Source organism: Entelurus aequoreus, linkage group LG14 (assembly GCF_033978785.1).
Source record: "Entelurus aequoreus isolate RoL-2023_Sb linkage group LG14, RoL_Eaeq_v1.1, whole genome shotgun sequence".
Taxonomy (NCBI): domain Eukaryota; kingdom Metazoa; phylum Chordata; class Actinopteri; order Syngnathiformes; family Syngnathidae; genus Entelurus; species Entelurus aequoreus.
This window is the reverse complement of record NC_084744.1, coordinates 39,265,115-39,289,698: the sequence shown is the minus strand read 5'-3', so window position 1 is coordinate 39,289,698 and position 24,584 is coordinate 39,265,115. Positions and strand designations below refer to the sequence as shown.

The 24,584-nt window shown below is 43.9% G+C and overlaps 2 protein-coding genes across 4 annotated transcripts in view; one reads left to right on the top strand and one right to left on the bottom strand.

Moving 5' to 3' along the window:
* The window catches only part of fastkd1 (FAST kinase domains 1), a 154,316-nt gene that overhangs the window by 86,122 nt on the left and 43,610 nt on the right, over positions 1-24,584 (top strand). The window lies entirely within an intron of this gene.
* The window catches only part of col28a2a (collagen, type XXVIII, alpha 2a), an 84,589-nt gene continuing 73,964 nt past the window's right edge, over positions 13,960-24,584 (bottom strand). For all 3 annotated transcript variants that reach the window (XM_062069848.1, XM_062069849.1, XM_062069850.1), the window contains exons 27-35: positions 20,367-20,435; positions 20,222-20,290; positions 20,070-20,150; positions 19,949-19,984; positions 19,854-19,890; positions 19,220-19,777; positions 17,430-17,695; positions 17,140-17,356; positions 13,960-15,489 (exon numbers count right to left, since the gene is read on the bottom strand). In XM_062069848.1, coding sequence (XP_061925832.1) covers positions 15,281-15,489; positions 17,140-17,356; positions 17,430-17,695; positions 19,220-19,777; positions 19,854-19,890; positions 19,949-19,984; positions 20,070-20,150; positions 20,222-20,290; positions 20,367-20,435 — 1,542 coding nt within the window. In that variant the 3' untranslated portion in view covers positions 13,960-15,280. The remainder of the gene's footprint in view (positions 15,490-17,139; positions 17,357-17,429; positions 17,696-19,219; positions 19,778-19,853; positions 19,891-19,948; positions 19,985-20,069; positions 20,151-20,221; positions 20,291-20,366; positions 20,436-24,584) is intronic.

The window sequence follows — 24,584 nt, the reverse complement described above, 5'->3', positions numbered from 1 at the left end:
ACTGTCGTTACTGACAGTGGTTTTCTGAAGTGTTCCATGTGGTGATATCCTTTACACACTGATGTCGCTTTTTGATGCAGTACCACCTGAGGAATCAAAGGTAAGTAATATCATGGCTTATGTGCAGTGTTTTCTCCAGATTCTCTGAACCTTTTGATGATATTACAGACCGTAGATGGTGAAATCCCTACATTCCTTGCAATAGCTGGTTGAGATGTTGTTCTTAAACAATTTGCTCAGGCATTTGTTGACAAAGTGGTGACCCTCGCCCCATCCTTGTTTGTGAATGACTGAGCATTTCATGGAAGCTGACATTTGCTTTCTTTTATCTAGACACGGCAAGTTGGTGCTTTTCGAAACACTTGTAGCAAACATGTGTTTAAGAAATTCAAATAATATTAAGATAATACTTAAATGGCAAATAATAACTGTTAAAAGTTTATCAAACAAACCTTTAACAAGGTGATCACTGCAAACTCATGCATTCTTGGACTTTGCTCCCTTGGACTGGGATGTGAGCTGCATGCTTTTCTCATCGTGGTTTCGTCAAATCTTGCACTCGCCCTTTTTGATTATCTCTTGAAGAACTCTGAGGAAACAAATATTATTTTTCGCGATTTAAACGATTCATACAGCCGAAAACAACACAAGCATAGGGCATTTTTTTCCTCAAAAGGGGGTACAGTAAATGGCGCCTAGTACCCATTGAGAACAGAGCTAGCTTGACCACCACACAAATTTAATGGCCGGGACGTAAAATCCAAGCAATACGGGTCATCGGCTGAAAATTATGCAAATCACTCCCTGCCGTTTAGCAACTCAAATATGAAAAAAAAAACAAATCCAAAATTCCAAATTTTGCGTATTTCAGATAATAAAGATCTCCAAAAACTTCACCCATTAAACCACTTCCGCAGTCAAAGGGACTGAACTTTGCCAACAATTTAAAACCTTTTCATAGTGAAATCATTAAAATTATCGGTAATTTACAGTAAATATATTTAAATTTGTAAACAATTCAAGTAACTTTCTTTTGTTGAATTTAATAGTGAGGTTTTCATTGGCGTCAGTAACTATTTTTGGTGATCGGGTAAGTAAATCACATGGTTGAACTGCCTTATCCTGCTACTCCAGAGGGCTAAATCAAATGGAAAAATATTAAATATATGTATGTATATAAATCCTTAAATATTTACTTAAATGTGCCATTAATGAATTATAATGGACACTAAAACATAGATATTTTATTTTAAAAAAAATGTCTTATTAATCTATTTAATCCATCTATCCATGACAATATTTCAAAATGTGTTTATTTATTTAATTTTGTCTCAATTGGGTCTTGTCAGCACTTCGATATTCGTGTTAGCCCCGCCTCCTGATTTTGACGGATAACACTTAAATGAGCACTGAAATGGTACAACATAAATATTTGAATATTTGTAACGATTGTCATTAATTAGTTAAATCATGAAATAATACATTTATTGTGAAAAAAAAATCACAACATAAATGATGAAATCAGTAATCAATTAAATTGTGAAACAAAATCATGAAATAAATGACATCAATAATAAATGGGTTATACTTGTATAGCGCTTTTCTACCTTCAAGGTACTCAAAGCGCATCAATTAAATGATTAAATAATTAAATACAATTTTAGATTAAATACATTAATGGCACATTTAATGACACATTTATGCATTTAATACCAAAATAACATGATTAAGTAATTATTTGGCCATCCATAGCTGACATCCAGTAATTGATAGTAAGTGTGTAAGTGTCTTATTCAAACACAATGCACACCACAAGAATAAAACGATAAGTACTTTTTAAAGTATAATATGTTCGGTTATTGGGGTTTTAAAAGTAGAAATTTTGTGTTTTTTAAGCAAATAATCAATATTTTGAGATGGTTGTGGTAGGATTCAGTAATTTTGCATTCACTCAGCGCTAGTTGATTCCTGATGTTTCACTCTTCCAGTCGTGTTCATATCCTCTGCTCTGGCGCTCCTTGTTCCTGTGGCTCTACCGTGTAGTGTTTACCTTTCCTTTCCACACCTTTTGTGTGAGATTTCCGTTTCTCCGCACCTTTTGTGTGCATCCTGAGTTGTTTTTCCTCATTCCTTTTGAGTGCGCCTTTTGTTATTATTTTTATTATTTTCTGCGTTGGGGTCCTACTACGGCAAAGGCAGATTGTGACAGTCCCAAAGCAGTATTTACACCCCCAATTTTTTGGGGTGATGTAAGAATTGCGTATCCAAACCAGACAAGGGTAGCAATAGAAACTTTGTTTTTGTGGAGCCAGAGACCTACTTCAAAGTCACTTCATTGTAAACAAAAGCACAGTTCCAAGCCAGATTTTCCAATATTTATTGTGTATCCAATATTAAATCATTTATTTATTATTATTTTATTTCTGTTAACCAATAGCATGAGGTTGAGGGGGTATGTTTCTATGTAGCTCTGAGCAGTGGCTGAGTTAGGGGGCGATGAAACTGACCATATGTACCCCTGACTAATCACAAGTACAAAAGCCAAAAGCAGTGAAGTTGTCACGTTGTGTAAATGGTAAATAAAAACAGAATACAATGATTTGCAAATCCTTTTCAACTTATATTCAATTGAATAGACTGCAAAGACAAGATATTTCATGTTCACACTGGAAAACTTTGTTATTTTTTGCAAATATTAGCTAATTTGGAATTTGATGCCTGCAACATGTTATAAAAAAGCTGGCACAAGTGGCAAAGAAGACTGAGAAAGTTGAGGAATGCTCATCAAATACTTTTTTGGAACATCCCACAGGTGAACAGGCTAATTGGGAACAGGTGGGTGCCATGATTGGGTATAAAAGCAGCTTCCATGAAATGCTCACTCATTCACAAACAAGGATGGGGCGAGGGTCACCACTTTGTCAACAAATGCCTGAGCAAATTGTTTAAGAACCAAATTGCTCAACCAGCTATTGCAAGGATTAGGGATTTCACCATCTACGCTCCGTAATATCATCAAAAGGTTCAGAGAATCTGGAGAAATCACTGCACGCAAGCAATGATACTATGGACCTTGGGTCCGTCAGGCGGTACTACATCAAAAAGCAACATCAGTGTGTAAATGATATCACCACATGGGCTCAGGAACACTTCAGAAAACTACAGTTTGTCGCCCAATCTGTAGGTGCAAGTTAAAACTCTACTATGCAAAGCCAAAGATATTTATCAACAACACCCAGAAACGCCAACAGCTTCGCTGGGCCCGAGCTCATCAAAGATGGACTGATGCAAAGTGGAAAAGTGTTCTGTGGTCGGACGAGTTTACATTTCATATTGTTTTTGGAAACTGTGGACGTTATGTCCTCCGCAACAAAGAGGAAAAGGCGATCTTGGCGCAAAGTGTAAAAGGCAGCTTCTGTGATGGTATGGGGGTGTATTAGTGGCCAAGACATGGGTAACTTACACATCTGTGAAGGCGCCATTAATGCTGAAACGTACATAAAGCTTTTGGAGCAACATATGTTGCCATCCAAGCAACGTTATCATGGACGCCCCTGCTTATTTCAGCAAGACATTGCCAAGCCACGTGTTACAACAGTGTGGCTTCATAGTAAAATAGTGCGGGTACTCGACTGGCTTGCCTGTAGTCCAGACATTGAAAATGTGTGGTGCAATATGAAGGCTAAAATATCAGAAGGGAGACTGTTGAACAACTTAAGCTGTACATCAAGCAAGAATGGGGAAGAATTCCTCTTCAAAAATGTGTCTCCTCAGTTCCCAAAACTTTACTGAGTGTTGTTAAAAGGAAAGGCATGTAACACAGTGGTAAAAATGCCTTTTTTGCAATGTGTTGCTGCCAACATTCTAAGTTCATGATTATTTGCAAAAAAAAAAAAAAAGTTTCTCAGTGTGAACATGAAATATCTTGTCTATTCAATTGAATATAAGTACAAAAGATTTGCAAATCATTGTATTCTCTTTTTATTTACCATTTACACAACGTGACAACTTCACTGCTTTTGGCTTTTGTACATCACTGTCACACCTGGGTGAAGTCTTGTCTGGGTTTCGTCTGGTTTCATGTTGTCTTGTCATTTCCTGTTTTATTTTGAAATGTTAACTCCCTCTCGATTCAGATCACTTGCTTTTCCTCCTGTTTCACTGGTCTGATGTCTCTCCTGATTTCCTGATTGTGCCCACCTGTGTCACCCTCCCTCATGTGTATAAATGTCTCGTCCTCCTCTTGTCCTGTGCCAGAGTGTTTTGTGTCATCTTGTGCGTACCTCCAGCGTTCCTTTGCCACAGTCCTGTTTACAGCCATTGCCACGTTTTTGTGCTTTTTGACCCACGGGAGACCATTTGTTTGTAGACCTTTTGTCAGGTAAGATTAGCTTCCTAGCATTGCCTCCGTTGGAGCACTCCTTGTTGTAGTTTGCATATTGTATTCTTAGCATCTTTTTTCCCTCCGCAGCCGGAGCGTTTTGAGTTTATTGATATTTTTGTTAGTTTAGAGGTCAGGTTAGTTCTGTTTTTGATAGCCTGTGTTTTTTCTCCCTTTTTGGACCTGTTGCGTTTGGACCAGTCCTTCCTGTAAGGCAGGGGTCGGCAACCCAAAATGTTGAAAGAGCCATATTTGTCACGGCGCGAATTCGAACCCGTGCCTCTCATAATTCTGAGTGTTACAATTCCTTCTCTGGCTGCTCACTCGGACACGCCCCCACTCACGCTGGGCAGCGACAGGCTGCATGCAATCACTCATCAGCACACCTGGGCTTGACGAGAGGGAGCGGCATAAAGAGACAGCGAAGCCAGGAGACCTTTGCCAGAACGTAGCCAATCTCACCCGAGTAAGCATCACGTCTGGCACCTCTCCCTCGTTCCTTGCTCACCTTCATTGTGCTCTTCCTCGTTCCTGTCTTGATATCCTTTGTGTCTTCCACAGTGTCTTCCGTGATCGTGTCTTGCCTCACGACCTCCTCCCGGATTGTTGCTTGCCTTCCCCGATCCTTGACCACTGTTTGGACCCTGACCTTGTTGCCTCTCTCCAGCCCCCGACTGCTTGCCTTCCAGCTGACTCCCCTTCGCCTTCCCCTTTGGATTCGACGAAAGATACATCCAACACGCACCAACAACACCCTCTGGTAAATTCTACATTGTTAATTCCACACATAGTCTGCATTCACTCACTAGTGGTAGCATACACATCCCACACATTCATCAAAGGTTTAAATAAACCTTCAAAAACGCAGTTCTGCCTTGGTGTCGCCTCCTTCCCTTTGCCTAGTACATAACAGTACGTTCTGGCCAAAAACATGGCGGAACCAGGCGACACCCGAGAAGCCCCCAGGACTTCTGGCTTGTCCATGCTTAGTGCCGTGGTTAACGAGCACCAAGAGCGTTTTATTGCCCTTGAGGACAATTTGGAGAGAGCTTTTTCTAGACTTAACTCTAGGCTGGACTGCCTTATGCCTAGAGTGACCCCCACTGCAGCTACCCCGCAGCTCACTTCCCCAGTCCAAAGACCGGAACGCTGCGGTCTGGAACGAGAGCCCAAAATAGCTTGTCCTAGACCCTTTGAGGGTGATTTTGAGCTGTGCAGGGGATTTCTTGTTCAGTGTGATCTTATTTTTCAACACCAGCCTTCACGCTATTCTTCTGATGGGGCTAAGATCGCTTTCATTTTTGCCCTACTCATGGGACCTGCACTCAAGTGGGCTACGGCTGCCGTGGACAGGACCTTGGGGCTAAGCACAGACTACGCTGCCTTCCGGGCCGAATTTCGGGCCGTATTTGACCACCCCAAAAATGGGGGGGACGCCACGGGACACCTCCACTCCATCCAGCAGGGACTTCCCTCGGTGGCGGCCTACACTCTGGAATTCCGGACCCTGGCGTCTGACAGCGGGTGGGACGATCGGGCACTCCAGAGCGCGTTCCGTCGAGGACTTTCGGAGGAGATTAAGGACGGACTACTAAGGGACAGACCCACATCCTGCAGAGACCTCATCAAACTTGCACTCTTGTTTGATCAGAGATTGACGGAACGTGCGGCTGAGCGAGCCCAGGGAGCCACAAGGATCAGTACCCGGCCTCAACTGCTACCCACTTTTAAAGCTCCAGCTCCACCACATATGGCTCCAACCACCATGCTGACTGCCCCGGAGCCCATGCAGTTGGGAAGGACCCGGCTGACCATTGAGGAGAGAGAGAGAAGGTTCAGACAACGCCTTTGTCTTTACTGTGGTCTAACCGGACATATCCTTCGTTTTTGTCCGGCTAAACCAAAAGACCAGGCTCGCCAGCTGAAGGGGTCCTGGTGAGCCATACTTCTTTCCCCCAAGATAAGGAGAACCCCGAATTCGTGGTACCCGCTACCCTAGCGTGGGGCTCTAAATCTATCCAAGTAAAGGCTTATTTGGACTCGGGAGCCGATGAAAGTCTCCTGGACTACGAATTTGCCCAAGGGATGGGCATTCCCCTGGTCCACTTGAACCTGCTCAAGCCCTGGACGGATGTCCTTTGGGACCCCTCAGGTTTCGTACTGAACCCATTACCATGACCATTTCAGGAAACCACAGCGAGACCATCAGTTTTTGGGTTCTGGAGACCCCCGTCGCCCCGCTGGTGCTGGGTAGATCTTGGCTCCGTCAACATGACCCCCACGTCTCTTGGTCTTCTGGCAGGATCTTGGCATGGAGCACACCCTGCCACGCTAATTGTCTCAGGGCTGCCTCCCCTCCAGTCCACGTTCCCAGTATTGCTACCCCCCAGACGGATCTGTCCCGTGTACCTGCCTGCTACCACGACCTAGCGGAGGTTTTCAACAAGGAGCAAGCACAGGTTCTACCCCCGCATAGACCATACGATTGTGCTATTGAGCTACTCCCGGAGCCTAAGCTACCTGCAAGCCGGCTTTATAATCTGTCACTCCCCGAGAAAGAGGCCATGAAGACATACATCACGGAGGGTCTAACTTCGGGAATCATCACTCAATCCAAGTCTCCACTGGCAGCTGGATTCTTCTTTGTCTCCAAGAAGGACGGTTCACTCAGGCCTTGCATCGACTACCGTCATCTTAACAACATTACTATTAAGAACAAGTACCCCCTGCCTCTTCTCAACTCATCCTTCGAACCATTGGCACCAGCCACCATCTTCTCTAAATTGGATCTCCGAAACGCCTATCATCTTGTGCGGATTAAGGAAGGGGACGAGTGGAAAACGGCGTTCAACACCCACCTTGGGCACTTCGAATACCGGGTCATGCCTTTTGGACTCACGAACGCCCCAGCTGTTTTTCAGGCCCTCGTCAATGACATTCTGCGTGATATGCTTGATAAATTTGTTGTTGTTTACCTTGATGACATTCTGATTTTTTCCCAGAGTTTGGCTGAACACCAGGAACATGTTAGACTCGTACTCCAGAGACTTTTGGAGAACCGGCTGTTTGTCAAGGCAGAGAAGTGCAACTTTCACACCTCTTCAGTGGAATTCCTCGGTTTTGTAGTTGAGAAGGGACACATCCGAGCCGACCCCAAAAAGGTGGATGCTGTGGTGGATTGGCCTCAGCCATCTTCTAAAACGGAGTTGCGGAGATTTCTTGGCTTCGCTGGATTTTACCGACGCTTCATCCAGGACTTCAGCCGGATTGCCGCACCACTCCATGCCCTCACCTCTCCTAAAGGTTTTTTTGTCTGGTCTCATACTGCTAACAAGGCTTTCGAGGAGCTGAAGAAGAGATTAATCTCCGCCCCTGTCCCCGTCCACCCTGACTTGGACGTTGCCTTTCTCGTGGAGGTGGACGCTTCCGATTCCGGGATTGGTGCTGTACTTTCTCAACGCTCTATGATTGACAATCTCATTCACCCAGTTGCATTTTTTTCCAGACGCCTATCCCTAGCAGAGCTGAACTACGACGCTGGGAACAGAGAACTGTTGGCGGTCCACGAAGCTCTTGCCGAATGGAGACACTGGTTGGAGGGGGCTCGTCACCAGTTCCAGATCCTGACTGATCACAGCAATCTCCTCCACATCCGCTCTGCCAGGAGGCTGAATAATCGACAGGCAAGATGGCAACAATTCTTCTCCCGCTTCGACTACTTGCTGTCTTTCAGACCCGGATCCAAGAACGCTAAGGCGGACGCTCTCTCCAGAGTGTTTATGGAGGAACCTTCTGAGCGCCCATTGGATGTCCCCATTCTTCCTCCCTCTCGCATCGTGGGGATGGTTTCCTGGAAAGTGGAGGAACTTGTTAAAACTGCACTGCGCTCCAATCCAGGACCTGGGGGTGGACCACCCAACAAGCTCTTTGTCCATCAGGAACTGCGATCCAGAGTTCCGGATTGGGGTCACTCTAGCCTGTTTTCGTGCCATCCTGGATTCCAAAGAACCCTTTCACTGCTTCGTAGACGCTTCTGGTGGCCATCCATGGCCAGAGACACGCGTGAGTTTATCGCAGCATGTTCTTCTTGTGCCCGCAGCAAGGCATCACACAGACCACCAGCTGGTCTCCTTCATCCGCTCCCCATCCCTGCCCGCCCTTGGTCACACATCGCCTTGGATTTCATCACAGGATTTCCAGCCTCCAGAGGTAACACTACCATATTAACCATTGTAGACCGATTCTCCAAAGCAGCCCATTTCATTCCACTTGGCAAACTACCTTCTGCTTCGGAGACGGCTGACCTCCTCACCCTTCACGTCATCAAATTGCATGGTATCCCGGTAGACATTGTGTCTGATCGGGGCCCCCAGTTTTCTTCACAAGTCTGGAGAGCCTTTTGTAAGGGGATTGGGGCCTCTGTCAGTCTCACCTCGGGATACCACCCCCAGAGCAACGGGCAGGCTGAGAGGGCGAACCAGAGCGTGGAGACCATGCTCCGCTGCGTCACCAGTAAGAAGCCCACCACCTGGAGCAAGTTCCTTCCTTGGGTGGAATACTCCTACAACTCCTTGAGGAGCTCCGCTACCGGTATGTCACCTTTTGAATGCTCTTTGGGCTATCAACCCCCCTTATTTCCCCAGCAAGAATTGGAGATTGCAGTGCCCTCTACTAAGGCCCAAACATAAGGAAGTGTCAGAGGGTGTGGAGAGCCGCTCGAGCAGCCTTAGAGAAGGCTTCTGCAAAGATGTGCCGCAACGCCAACCGTCATCGCGTCCCGGCTCCATCCTATCGGCCGGGCCAACAAGTTTTGTTATTGGCCAAGGACCTTAATCTTCAGGTACCTTCTAAGAAGTTAGCACCCCGTTACGTTGGTCCATTCCCCATCATCTCTATAATTAACCCCGTATCTGTCAAGCTGGCTCTCCCACCCTCGGTTAAGAGACACTCTGTAGTTCATGTTTCACAGATAAAACCGGTAGCGGAGAGCGCTCTGTCTCCCCCTGTCCCTGCCCCTCCACCCTCTAGGTTCCTGGAAAATGGAGATCAGGTTTGGACAGTTAAAGAAATACTCAGGGTCCGTCGACAGGGTAGGGGGCTCGTGTATCTGGCCGACTGGGAGGGTTATGGACCAGAGGACAGGTCTTGGGTACCGGCCTCCTATCTTACCGATCCCTCACTTCTAGAGGATTTCTACCGCGCCAATCCTGATGCTCCCCGGCGCTCGCCGGGTGCCTCGCCTAAGGGGGGGGGACTGTCACGGCGCGGATTCGAACCCGTGCCTCTCATAATTCTGAGTGTCACAATTCCTCCTCTGGCTGCTCACTCGGACACGCTCACGCTGGGCAGCGACAATGTTGCATGCAATCACTCATCAGCACACCTGGGCTTGACGAGAGGGAGCGGCATAAAGAGACAGCGAAGCCAGGAGACCTTTGCCAGAACGTAGCCAATCTCACCCGAGTAAGCATCACGTCTGGCACCTCTCCCTCGTTCCTTGCTCACCTTCACTGTGCTCTTCCTCGTTCCTGTCTTGATAGCCTTTGTGTCTTCCGTGATCGTGTCTTGCCTCACGACCTCCTCCCGGATTGTTGCTTGCCTTCCCCGATCCTTGACCACTGTTTGGACCCTGACCTTGTTGCCTCTCTCCAGCCCCCGACTGCTTGCCTTCCAGCTGACTCCCCTTCGCCTTCCCCTTTGGATTCGACGAAAGATACATCCAACACGCACCGACAACACCCTCTGGTAAATTCTACATTGTTAATTCCACACATAGTCTGCATTCACTCACTAGTGGTAGCATACACATCCCACACATTCATCAAAGGTTTAAATAAACCTTCAAAAATGCAGTTCTGCCTTGGTGTCGCCTCCTTCCCTTTGCCTAGTACATAACAATATTGGACCAAAATTACAAAAACAAATCTGTCTGGAGCCGCAAAAAATTAAAAGCCATATTACATACAGATAGTGTGTCATGAGATATAAATTTAATTAAGATGACTTAAAGGAAACTAAATTACCTCAAATATACCTACAAATGAGGCATAATGCTGCAATATGTACATATAGCTAGCCAAAATAGCATGTTAGCATCGATTAGCACTCCACACAAGTCAATAACATCAACAAAACTCACCTTTGTGCATTCATGCACAACGTTAAAAGTTTGGTGGACAAAATGAGACAGAAAAAGAAGTGGCATAAAACACGTCCTAGAAAGTCGGAGAAAGTTATACTTGTAAACAAACTACGGTGAGTTCAAGGACCGCCAAAATTAGTAGGACAAAACGGCGCTCGCCAAATACTCAAATCAGTGAAGCATGTTTAATATAAACCGCACGCTTTATAACAATTAGGGAGGTTTGTGTCATGTTTGTCATGTCATGGGGAACCGGAGGGTCTGTTCTAACTATCGTGGGATCACACTCCTCAGCCTTCCCGGTAAGGTCCATTCAGGTGTGCTGGAGAGGAGGCTACGCCGGATAGTCGAACCTCGGATTTAGGAGGAACAGTGTGGTTTTCGTCCTGGTCGTGGAACTGTGGACCAGCTCTATACTCTCGGCAGGGTCCTTGAGGGTGCATGGGAGTTTGCCCAACCAGTCTACATGTGTTTTGTGGACTTGGAGAAGGCATTCGACTGTGTCCCTCGGGAAGTCCTGTGGGTAGTGCTCAGAGAGTATGGGGTATCGGACTGTCTGATTGTGGCGGTCCGCTCCCTGTATGATCAGTGCCAGAGTTTGGTCCGCATTGCCGGCAGTAAGTCGGACACGTTTCCAGTGAGGGTTGTACTCCGCCAAGGCTGCCCTTTGTCACCGATTCTGTTCATAACTTTTATGGACAGAATTTCTAGGCGCAGTCAAGGCGTTGAGGGGGTCTGGTTTGGTGGCTGCAGGATTAGGTCTCTGCTTTTTGCAGATGATGTGGTCCTGATGGCTTCATCTGGCCAGGATCTTCAGCTCTCACCGGATCGGTTCGCAGCTGAGTGTGAAGCGACTGGGATGAGAATCAGCACCTCCAAGTCTGAGTCCATGGTTCTCGCCCGGAAAAGGGTGGAGTGCCATCTCCGGGTTGCGGAGGAGACCCTGCCCAAGTGGAGGAGTTCAAGTACCTTGGAGTCTTGTTCACGAGTGGGGGAAGAGTGGATCGTGAGATCGACAGGCGGATCGGTGCGGCGTCTTCAGTAATGCGGACGCTGTATCGATCCGTTGTGGTGAAGAAGGAGCTGAGCCGGAAGGCAAAGCTGTCAATTTACCGGTCGATCTACGTTCCCATCCTCACCTATGGTCATGAGCTTTGGGTTATGACCGAAAGGACAAGATCACGGGTACAAGCGGCCGAAATGAGTTTCCTCCGCCGGGTGGCGGGGCTCTCCCTTAGAGATAGGGTGAGAAGCTCTGCCATCCGGGGGGGAGCTCAAAGTAAAGCCACTGCTCCTCCACATCGAGAGAAGCCAGATGAGACTAGATAGATAGATAGATAGATAGTACTTTATTGATTCCTTCGGGAGAGTTCCCTCAGGAAAATTTAAATTCCAGCAGCAGTGTACAAAATTGTAAAAAGTAAATAATGGGGGTATAAATGGAGACAAAATAGAAAATATTACAATAGAATAAAAATAAAAAGCAACGATGAGAATAAAAATATAACAGTAAAATAAGAATATAACAAGAGAAACTAGGCTAGACTATGTCTCCCGGCTGGCCTGGGAACGCCTCTGGATCCCCCGGGAGGAGCTGGACGAAGTGGCTGGGGAGAGGGAAGTATATAGAAGAATGCAGATTTCCCTGTATACAACTTGATATTAAAGCAGCAATAAGTAACTTTTCATCCTTCAAATTATTTTCATAACTTGAGATGATACATGGACTTACAACTAGTTGAATGACATCTCTGTCATGGCCTGAGGAGGTCTAAATCACTTTCACTGGCACTAAGCAACCTTGAGGAGAGTGGCAAGAACCCTGCCACACAAAAAACTACAAATGTGCTGACTTTCTTTACGGCATATGTCACTTTTGCCTTTCCCCATTTGTTACAAAGACGGACGATGATGCGAACGCCTACATGCATTTACTGCTATTATGGCGGAAGCTGCAAAACAACCAAAGAAACGAAAAGTTTTGTCCGAGGTTTAAAGACGAGGAGGGATTTCAGATCGATGCTGCCTTGGCTCTGTTCCTGCTGGACTAGTAAGTCGTTTTCGAAGCTTAAATCAAAATCCATCCATTTTTCTACCGCTTGTCCCGTTCGGGGTAATAATAATGCTAATGTTAGTTATCGGAAATTGGTGTGGTAGCAATAAATAGCATAGCAATTAATACCAGCTTATTAGTTTGTAGTTCCACACTGGCAGCCATGCAACAAACTCAAAAGTACCGTATAAAGAAAAATAATAGTGATGACTGCAAACCTCAAATATAAAGTTTGAGTGGTATATGCAGGTTCCTACTTTGGACAGATCAGTCATACTGACTGACTTACTGTATGCCAGTGGTTCTTAACCTGGGTTCGATCGAACCCTAGGGGTTCGGTGAGTCGGCCTCAGGGGTTCGGCGGAGGTCAAGACACACCCGACTCATCGTGTGAATACAAACTTCTCCCTTATCGGCGTATTACGGATACGGCAACAGCAGACTGATTTGCAGGTGTGTAATTTGTTGTGAGTTTCGGTTTATGCACTGTGTTGGTTTTGTTGTTTGAACAAGGTGATGTTCATGCACGGTTCATTTTATGCACCAGTAAAAAAAACATGGTAACACTTTAGTATGGGGAACATATTCACCATATGTTTGTTGTTTGTTAACATGCAAATTAGTAACATGTTGACTCTTAACTAGTCATTATTAAGTACTTATTAATGCCTTATTCGGCATGGCCTTATTATAACCCTAACCCTCTAACCCTGGCCCTAACCCTAACCAAATAACTCTAAATTAAGTCTTAATTACTTAGAATATGTTACCCTAGTGTCCAAATAACTCTAAATTAAGTGTTTGTTACTTAGAATATGTTCCCCTAGTGTCCAAATAACTCTAAATTGAAAGTCTTTGTTACTTAGAATATGTTCCCCTAGTGTCCAAATAACTCTAAATTGAGTCTTTGTTACTTAGAATATGTTCCCCATACTAAAGTGTTACCAAAAACATATAACTTTGTCTTGAATTTGAAAAAAACCAAACATTTTATTTTTCACTAAAGAAGAGTTCGGTGAATACGCATATGAAACTGGGGGGGTTCGGTACCTCAAACAAGGTTAAGAACCACTGCTCTATGCGCTGGTCCTCATGGGAAATGTGGTCTTCCTTCAGGCAAAACATTACCGCTTTGGTCTACTGGCGTCGCCAAAATCCACCAAAACTAAAAGTTCGTAAGTGGGGCTTTAATGGTGTATTTCATGAAGATAAACTATACTGTACCCCACTTAGCTCATATATTATTTTTAAAAACCTGAAATGAGCTGCAGGAGTAAAATAATGGAAGAAATCAACACGTTTTGATATTTTATTAAAAACGACAAATTCATTTTTTCAAATTGTCACACACAACCAAATCTGTGACAAATGTATGGATCAATTCTGCACATACCTTCAGTAGACTTCTGCACTTAAAAATAAGCAGCCTTGTATAGCAGCGGCCAATAAAAACACGACTCCAGTACATTAAAACTATTGTTGTCTTGCAAAAGAGATGTAGTCAATGTAAACCACACGGCTTAGAATGTCGAATAGCATAACACATTTTGCATATTTCAAAATCAACACGTCATTAATGTATTTGTTTGAACCAGCAATATGCTTAGTATATTCTTTTTCCGATTTTGGAGTTTTCCAATGAAAAAACATTGATGTCAGAAAATGATTGTAATTTTGAAACACCCACATTTCCTATTTTTCTTTATCCTGCTTTGAAAAACAAAATGACTACTCAAGCATCATCAATTTATATATATATATATATTTACTAGGGGTGTCCCGATGCATCTTTTCCACTTCCAATATGCTCCTGATATTATTGGCCAATACTGATATTAATACTGATGTCGTTGTGGCTTGTGCAGCCCTTTGAGACACTCGTGATTTAGGGCTATATAAATAAACTTTGATTGATTGATTGATTGATATTAATCCAATAAGATATCACAGGAATCATAGTCCATCCAACCATTTTCTACCGCTTGTCCCTCTTGGGGTGCTGGAGCCTATCCCAGTACCAATACTTGTATAATTTTATAGATTGGCATATAAAAAAAGCTTTGAGCAAGTCAAAAAGAGAACAATGGTTGGTAGGAACATCTCTAACCTTATGGGATTAAATAATTTCATTTTGTAGTCTGGAATGTTAGAAAAGGTTTGATCAAGTACATTTACTCAAAGAACAAATGGTACGTATAAAAAACAGTAAATTTATGACAGATGTATGCTAAGTGGTAATCTATGTTTTGGCGACATCTAGTGGTCACAATTATTCATTAAGATAAACTAATGATACAGTAAGCTAAATGATGTGAACACGTTTGTTACTGGATACTTTCTAATATGCTTCTGCCTTGGAGAATCAAATAATAATTATTTGATCCTTGTTTATATTGACACATGTTGTATTTTAAGCTAATTTGTGTGCTATTGTTTGCTTAGCTGTTGTGTAGCTGCCAGTTCCTAGTAGCCTATCGCCTACCATGTTTACCATATGTAAATGACTTCACTTAAACACAAGAAAGGATCGACCTTGTGTAACTATTGGAGGACATTTAGATGTTAACTTTGCACAATTTAACACGCTGCAAGACTTCTTGTATCGCACATCGGAGATTTTAAAGGCAACCGATATTATCCGATACTTGTTTTTTTTTTTTAATCCGAAATCAATATCCGATCTGGACACCCCTAATATTTACTATTAAAAACTTTCTGTATCTTTCCTCAATCGAACGCAAGTCTTCTTGCATTCATCTTCTTGCTCAAAACGGTTCTCATTTCCAGCGCAGCCTCCGTACCAAAACTGTGCACAGGAATTAGCCTGCTTGTCGTAGTACCAGTGGATGCTGTACTCTCGGCAAGTGCCTTGGTCCAAGTTGAGGTCACAGCGGGGGTCGCGAAGGGAGACCTCTGAAGAAGACATACGCTCTGAGATTGTTTAGTTTTTTTCTACAAACCCCGTTTCCATATGAGTTGGGAAATTGTGTTAGATGTAAATTCAAACGGAATACAATTATTTTCAAATCATTTTCAACCCATATTCAGTTGAATATGCTACAAAGACAACATATTTGATGTTAAAACTGATAAACTTTTTTTTTTTTTGCAAATAATCATTAACTTTAGAATTTGATGCCAGCAACACGTGACAAAGAAGTTGGGAAAGGTGGCAATAAATAATGATAACATTGAGGAATGCTCATCAAACACTTATTTGGAACATCCCACAGGTGAACAGGCAAATTGGGAACAGGTGGGTGCCATGATTGGGTATAAAAGTAGATTCCATGAAATGCTCAGTCATTCACAAACAAGGATGGGGCGAGGGTCACCACTTTGTCAACAAATGCGTGAGCAAATTGTTGAACAGTTTAAGAAAAACCTTTCTCAACCAGCTATTGCAAGGAATTTAGGGATTTCACCATCTACGCTCCGTAATATCATCAAAGGGTTCAGAGAATCTGGAGAAATCACTGCACGTAAGCAGCTAAGCTCGTGACCTTCGATCCCTCAGGCTGTACTGCATCAACAAGCGACATCAGTGTGTAAAGGATATCACCACATGGGCTCAGGAACACTTCAGAAACCCACTGTCAGTAACTACAGTTGGTCGCTACATCTGTAAGTGCAAGTTAAAACTCTCCTATGCAAGGCGAAAACCGTTTATCAACAACACCCAGAAACGCAGTCGGCTTCGCTGGGCCTGAGCTCATCTAAGATGGACTGATACAAAGTGGAAAAGTGTTCTGTGGTCTGACGAGTCCACATTTCAAATTGTTTTTGGAAACTGTGGACGTCGTGTCCTCCGGACCAAAGAGGAAAAGAACCATCCGGATTGTTATAGGCGCAAAGTGGAAAAGCCAGCATCTGTGATGGTATGGGGGTGTATTAGTGCCCAAGACATGGGTAACTTACACATCTGTGAAGGCGCCATTAATGCTGAAAGGTACATACAGGTTTTGGAGCAACATATGTTGCCATCCAAGCAACGTTACCATGGACGCCCCTGCTTATTTCAGCAAGACAATGCCAAGCCACGTGTCACATCAACGTGGCTTCATAGTAAAAGAGTGCGGGTACTAGACTGGCCTGCCTGTAGTCCAGACCTGTCTCCCATTGAAAATGTGTGGCGCATTATGAAGCCTAAAATACCACAACGGAGACCCCCGGACTGTTGAACAACTTAAGCTGTACATCAAGCAAGAATGGGAAAAAATTCCACCTGAGAAGCTTAAAAAATGTGTCTCCTCAGTTCCCAAACATTTACTGAGTGTTGTTAAAAGGAAAGGTCATGTAACACAGTGGTGAACATGCCCTTTCCCAACTACTTTGGCACGTGTTGCAGCCATGAAATTCTAAGTTAATTATTATTTGCAAAAAAAAAACAACGTTTATGAGTTTGAACATGAAATATCTTGTCTTTGTAGTGCATTCAATTGAATATGGGTTGAAAAGGATTTGCAAATCATTGTATTCCGTTTATATTTACATCCAACACAATTTCCCAACTCATATGGAAACGGGGTTTGTAAAATGTGTGAAATGGTATGAATTACTCACTTTTTGGCTTCAACTGAGTAGGGTCTGAGGAAGAAACTGAAACTTGTATGGAGGATGATGATGATGATGATGATGATGATGATGATAAGTCTGCCTCGTTCGAGACAGAACTTTCCTTCCCATGTGACAAATATGTTTTGTTCACTACAGCCATGGTGCTGCTGGCCCTCACTTGGGCTCTTAGATCTAAATCTTCACCATCTTCATCTTCTACCACCTGAAGTCACACAATTTGAAAAAAATATTAGTATTTGCTTGATTAACTTGGTGTCAATAATTTGGCCTAAGACCTGAATAGGGAGTGTATCAGGACTGATTGGCAGTGTGAAAGTGTCACCACGGCCTCGGTCGTTTATACGTCTCAGATTTGTGACCTCCTTCTCGTTGTTGTTAAATCCATTCCCGTTGTTGTTGTTGTTATGTACATTGTTATGTCCTCCATAACCAATGTGTCCGTTAACACCAAGCCCGTTCCGGTGGCCGTTTGTGACTCGATTGTAGATTAGGGCACCGTTTTCATCCTCACAGAACTGGCTGACGAGCTTAGACTCCAGTGCTGAAATTAAACAAATATTCAGTTTTTTCATTCATTATCAATTGATCACTGTGGTCTGGTGGTAAAGCAACAGTTTGAAAATAAAGTCCAGTGCTTGGCTGCAACCTGCAGAGGCACTGCTTCAAACTCAACTACATTGTTACCTCGGTTTTCATGCGCCCCGGTTTTAGTATGATGTTCACCCCAAGCCGAGTGTTTCCCCGAGTGTCACTGAACGCAGCATACTGCTAATGTAAGTCCATCCAAACACATTGTCATTACCACTGCAAAAGGGATGTTACATTTTCAATTATCCATGTAATTTGTCATTTGTTTGCTTTTTGCACTGTTTCCTGTGCGTAGCAAAAATGAAAACATGTGTTTTGTGTTAACAATTTAGTGCAGACCTGGGCAATTATTTTGACTCGGGGGGCCAAATTTAGAGAAAAAAAAAACGGTCTGGGGGCCGGTATATCTATTTTTAGGAACACTAATACAAAACCTCAGAATAATGTCTGATTGAAAATTAAAAACGTTATGACAGACCGCCTTAAAAAACGGAATGGAATTTTACACCCAGAATGTGCATGAAAATAAAGAATGTGGGATTTACAATATTAACTATGAAGGATAAAACACTGAATATTGACAACATATGAACGTCACACCCCCTCTCCAGCCACATATTTTACAATCAAGTGAAACACAACACAAATGCAACAGTGAAATATGAACGCCAAGGGTAAAAAAATAAACCCACCTACAATCTGATATATGTGATACATCACTAAGCTTTAGAACTTTGTTGTAAAAATGTCCTTCCACGTCTGTCCCTGACACCCACATTTCAGGCTCTGGAAACACTCTATGGAAACGCTGCCCACCCACACTGCTTGGTGCCTTGTCTGAGCTGCTGTGACTTACATTATCATAGTAACTAATTAGATGACCATAGTAACTAAGTAGATTACTATAGGAACTAATTAGATGACCATAGTAAGTAATTAGATGACCATAGTAACTAGTATATCATGCAAAAGCGCAGATTGCAAGCATTGAAAGACTTAGTTGAAGACTTACGGTCATTAGAAAACATCACTGCACATCATAATGGCAGCTACACTTTACATCTTAAAGATCTAAAAACGTTTTTGGGAATGTCCGGCGGGCCAGATTGAAAAGCTTAACGGGCCGCATGTGGCCCCCGGGCCTCGATTTGCCCAGGTCTGGTTTAGAGTGTCTGGAGCGGACTAATTGGATTTACTTTGATACCTACTGAAAAATGTGGTTTGTTTTTCAGGTTGCTTTTGAAGTTTCATGACGTTATGAAGAAAAGACCTCCTTCCCCTAATGGACATTTTCCTACCACTGTCTTGTACCTTGCTACGTGGCCAAATAGCTTTTAAAAAGGCTTTGCTACACATCTTAAAAGAAAGCCTGGATCTCTGGCAATAATTTGTCAGTAAGCTACAGACATGGCAGCTGTACGTTTAATCGTTTAGCTTTTCTTCAGCGAACAGACTCACCTAGCATGAATAGTCTCACCTGGTAAAGTGTTGAAGTCGTCAATAAGGTACATGTGTTCACTATCAGGATCAGAAGCGATGAGGTTGAGTTCACTCAGAAACTCGGCCTGTGTTGGATCAGAAGAATTGACAATTCCCAGAGCGTACATCTCAATATTTGCAGCATGAGCCTCCCGCACTGCCATGTCAAGTTTAACTGGCTCTCGCTTGTCGGTCTGACCATCGGTGATGACGATAGCCACCTTCCTGACCCCGGACCGGGCGCTGTAAAAAGCCTCTTGGGTGGCCTTTCTGATGGCGGTTCCAGTGTAGGTGCCCTCTCCCATGTAAGAAATCTTTCGGATCGCCTGTTTCACATCCTGTTTGTTTATGTAACGGACCAAGTTGAACTCCAGATGGACCTCCAGGCTGTAGAGGATAAGGCCGATTCTTGTTGCGTTGCGTCCCACCGTGGTCCCGTCCACCAATCGAGTGACAAAGTCTTTGATGATTTCAAAGTTCTCAGGGCCAACGCTCTCTGAGCTGTCGATCACAAAGACCAGTTCCATTGGTCTTTCTTTGCACTTGACGCCGCATCCTGATGACGACAAAACTCATTAACCATTTAAATAATCTTTTGTATGTTGGATGACTGGAATTTGAGGGACGCTTACCACATATTTCTTTGATGAGCTTAATAATGTCTTCTCTCTGGAAAAACACACATCATTAGAAGTCTGAACTGTGTGGTAAAAATTTTACAACTTACTGTTAGGCCTGGTACTCCTTTTGTTCCTGCTCTTCCCTGTAATTTGACAAAACTTAATAACCCATCATGTTTAATATATATATTGGACATGGTAAGTTGCAAAAAGTCTATTTTTACATACTACTTCACCAGGTAGTCCAGGATCTCCTAAAACTCCCTTTGCACCTTTCATTCCCCTCTCACCCTGAGATCCACGGTCACCCTACAACAAAAAAGCATCAATCATCCACCAGATCAGTCTATCACAGTGTTTATTCCATATTTAGGTCTTACTTTAGCTCCCTGAAACCCATCTCCTGAGGGCCCTCGAGGTCCAGTCATACCTTGGGATCCAGGATCACCCTGAAAATAAATTGTTTAGGTAAGATTACATTTTAGTAAGTAACCGTTCATTCTAGGAAGTGATTGTAAATTTGACCTTAGGTCCTTGAATACCCTCTCCTGGAGGTCCATTTGGTCCAGCGGGTCCTGGTCTCCCAACATTACCCTTCACACACATTGTCAGTACATTAAAGGTTATTGTGTAATGGTAAATTGTGGGTGTGACTACTACCAGCCAATAACTTCATTGAAACAAATTATAACCGCCCTCAGATACCATGCAAAAATTATCTCATCGGTTGGGAGTATTTTGACGAGGACATCAAAACAATCTGATTGGCTGTTTGGTAAGTGTCATTTAAGGTCATTTATGAACTCCTCGTTGATCGAACTTTTTGATTTACGAACCACAGATCGAATTGAAAATATGCTTTGTTGTACAAACCCTGTCTCAATGTAGAAACCTTTCATCCACTCATTGTGTGCCTGCAGCACATCCATTGTCGTTGGGCTTATCCATCCCGGTGCTCATTCAGTCAGCAGAGCATTGTCGTCGTTAGCTACTGCACTAATTCCTACGTTGTGTGTTTCTAAAGTTTTTTTTAATAGCCTTTTTAAAAAAAAAATTCCCATCTTTTTTTGCCATCTCCGGGTTGGGGAGGAGACCCTGCCTAAGTGGAGGAGTTCAAGTACCTCGGAGTCTTGTTCACGAGTGAGGGAAGAGTGGATTGTGAGATCGACAGGCGGATCGGTGCGTAGTCTTCAGTAATGCGGACGCTGTATCGATCCGTTGTGGTGAAGAAGGAGCTGAGCCGGAAGACAAAGCTCTCAATTTACCGGTCGATCTATGTTCCCATCCTCTCCTATGGTCATGACCGAAAGGACAAGATCACGGTTACAAGCGGCCGAAATGAGTTTCCTCCGTCGGGTGGCGGGTCTCTCCCTTAGAGATAGGGTGAGAAGCTCTGTCATCAGGGAGGAGCTCAAAGTAAAGCCGCTGCTCCTCCACATGGAGAGGAGCCAAATGAGGTGGTTCGGGCATCTGGTCAGGATGCCACCCGAACGCCTCCCTATGGAGGTGTTTAGGGCACGTCCGACCGGTAGGAGGCCACGGGGAAGACCCAGGACACGTTGGGAAGACTATGTCTCCCGGCTGGCCTGGGAACGCCTCGGGATCCACCGGGAAGAGCTGAACGAAGTGGCTGGGGAAAGGGAAGTCTGGGCTTCCCTGCTTAGGCTGCTGCCCCCGCGACCCGACCTCGGATAAGCAGAAGAAGATGGCTGGATGGATGGAAGTTTTTTTCCCAAGTTTTGCTAGCACAAAATTAGTCAAAATAAGGCAATGGACAAGCGTTGTGTGGATTAAATCAGCGATTCTCAAACTGTGGTTTGTGGGCTCCATCTAGTGGTACGCCAAAGAATCACTTGATTAAAGAGCAGTGTTTTATTTTCCTATATTCAAACTGTGTGTAATGTTACAGTGGTCAAAAATATAAAATATTATTGTTAAATAAATCCTCTGCCTTGTTTTTTAATGAATACTTAGGCCTACTATGCTACTGTATTTTAATGTTGGTCGTTGTGTGGTAAGTAGAGAGCCAAGTGTGACCAAGGGTAACATCTGCAAGTACCGTATTGTGCCGTTAGGGGTGCATGTCTGATGCAAGGGCTGTTTAACACCTTTCTTACGTCACGACTCTGGAGACCGATGAGCGTTGTCAGCAGGTTTATTGACATTGAAAAGGTGTTAAACAGCCCTTGCATCAGACATGCACCCCTAACGGCACAGTGAAACGGCGGCATCCAAGCAGACAGAGGTAACGCAGTTGTTGCCCGCTATAGTGAAGCTGACCACTACTACGCCACAACGCTACAACGCAAACGGCATACAGCAGTGATTCAGCAGTCATCATCTAGTCCACCCCACCATGTCCAGCAAGGTCTCATCCGTAAAGACCCGGTCCGAGGCTTCGACGAACTCCTCCACAGGTTCTGCAGCAGCTAGGGCAAGAGCGAAAGCTGAGGAAGCCAAAGCCCGCCTCGGTTTTGCAGCAAAATAAATGGACTTGAAAGTAGAAAAAGCTCAAATAGAAGCATCTATTGAATTTCTTCAACATGAAAAAGATGTTGCATCTGCTATTGCTGAAGCAGAGGCATTAAAGCAGCTATAGTCACACAGGTAGAAGCACGCAACAATTCTTGTTCTTTTGTCACATCTGAACGTACAAAGCAATATGTTCTCAGCCAAGCTGAATTTGTAAAAGAGGGAAAATATGTTGTTACACAGCCATCACAATGTGAAAATTCTCCTCAGAGCAAGTCAAAGCACAATAGCAATCAATTACTTCAGCCAACAAAACAAAGTGACTCTCAACAAATTCCCTTTGGCCCTCCTAATGATCTTAAAAACTTCCAAAACCCCTCTGTCATTTCCTCCTCTCCTCACATCCATAACAATTACAGTGCAAGTTGGTCAGCTCAGATATCAGCATCCAACTTCCATGATGTCCGGCCTTCATGCCAAGAGCCTAAAAACTCTAATGTGAGTGAGTTCATTAGATACTTTGCTCGCCGGGAAATGGTAGCAACAGGACTACTGCAATTTAATGACAAGCCTCAAAATTTCAGTGCTTGGAAATGCTCCTTTAAAAATGCAATAAATGGATTAGATTTAACAACAAGTGAGGAGATGGACTTGATGTTAAAGTGGCTTGGCAAAGAATCCTCTGAACACGTAGAACAAATTAGAGCCATACACAATAACAACCCAACCAAAGGTCTCAATATGATGTGGGACAGGCTTGAGCAATGTTATGGCTCAGCTGAAGTGATTGAGGATTTTCAAGATGGCGGCGCTTCACGGCGGCAGCTTCTTGCATGCGCTCTTGGAAGTGTTGACCGATTTGGCAAAAATACCCGTCAATTCAGTCAATTTCATGGCTGGCTCACAGCGTGTTCGCTCCGTGATCACTTACGACCGACTTACGATTCTGGATGTGGAGAGATCGGGCCATTTTGGGCTGAAAGATGCGTGTACGGTGGACCTACTCGCTTACTTGGGAATTCTTCGCGAGCTACATCCAGCAGTGGCCTTTGAAGCAGCGGCGTCCACTACCAGCGGAGACCGTCAACGAAAGAGACGTAAGCGGTGCGCTCGGAAGCAGAAGCGGGGATGTCGGGCGGGGCTAACAACAAAGCTAAAGGCGTTGTTGTTAGCGGGGCTAACGAAAAAGCTAAAAGCTAATCCTCAAAGAAGCGCTAATAAGGAGTCTGTTAAGCTAGAACTAGCCAGTGCCAGGCTGGATAATCCCTGCACACATAGCAATTGTCTTAGAATAATATACAACTCACATAATGTTTTTTCTGCGTCAGAGGTGGACATGCATTTTACTGAGGTGGCAAACAATCTAAAAATTCCTGTCATATTAATTCCTAGATATGGTCGAAATTATTTAAAGTGCACTACGCATAATAAACGTAACATTATTAATATTGCTACTACGGATACTTTCAACAAAAACTCCTCAAAACAGCCCACTACCTATAATATAGGCTTTTTAAACATAAGATCATTGTCTTCCAAAACATTATTAGTTAGTGAAGTCATTAGAGACAACAATCTTGATGTCCTTGGTCTAGCCGAGACCTGGCTCAAACCAGACAATTTTTTTGCGCTGGGTGAGGCGTCTCCTCCTGGCTATACGGGAACGCATATTGCCCGTCCCATTAAAAGGGGTGGGGGTGTTGCACTAATATACAACAAAAACTTTAGCCTTACCTCGGACCTAAATAATAAATATAACTCGTTTGAGGTGCTCACTATGAGGTTTGTCACACCGCTGCCTCTGCACCTGGCTGTCATCTACCGCCCCCCAGGGCCTTATTCGGACTTCATCAATGAATTTTCAGAGTTCGTTGCTGATCTAGTGACGCACGCCGACAATATAATCATAATGGGAGACTTTAACATCCATATGAATACCCCATCGGACCCTCCATGCGTGGCGCTCCAGACTATAATTGATAGCTGTGGTCTTACACAAATAATAAATGAACCCACGCATTGCAACGGTAATACGATAGATCTAGTGCTTGTCAGGGGTGTCACCACCTCCAAAGTTACGATACTCCCGTACACTAAAGTAATGTCCAATCATTACCTTATAAAATTCGAAGTTCTGACTCATTGTCAACAAACTAATAATAATAATAATAACTACTATAGCAGCCGCAACATTAATGCTGCCACAACGACGACTCTTACTGACCTACTGCCTTCGGTAATGGCACCATTCCCAAATTATGTGGGCTCTAT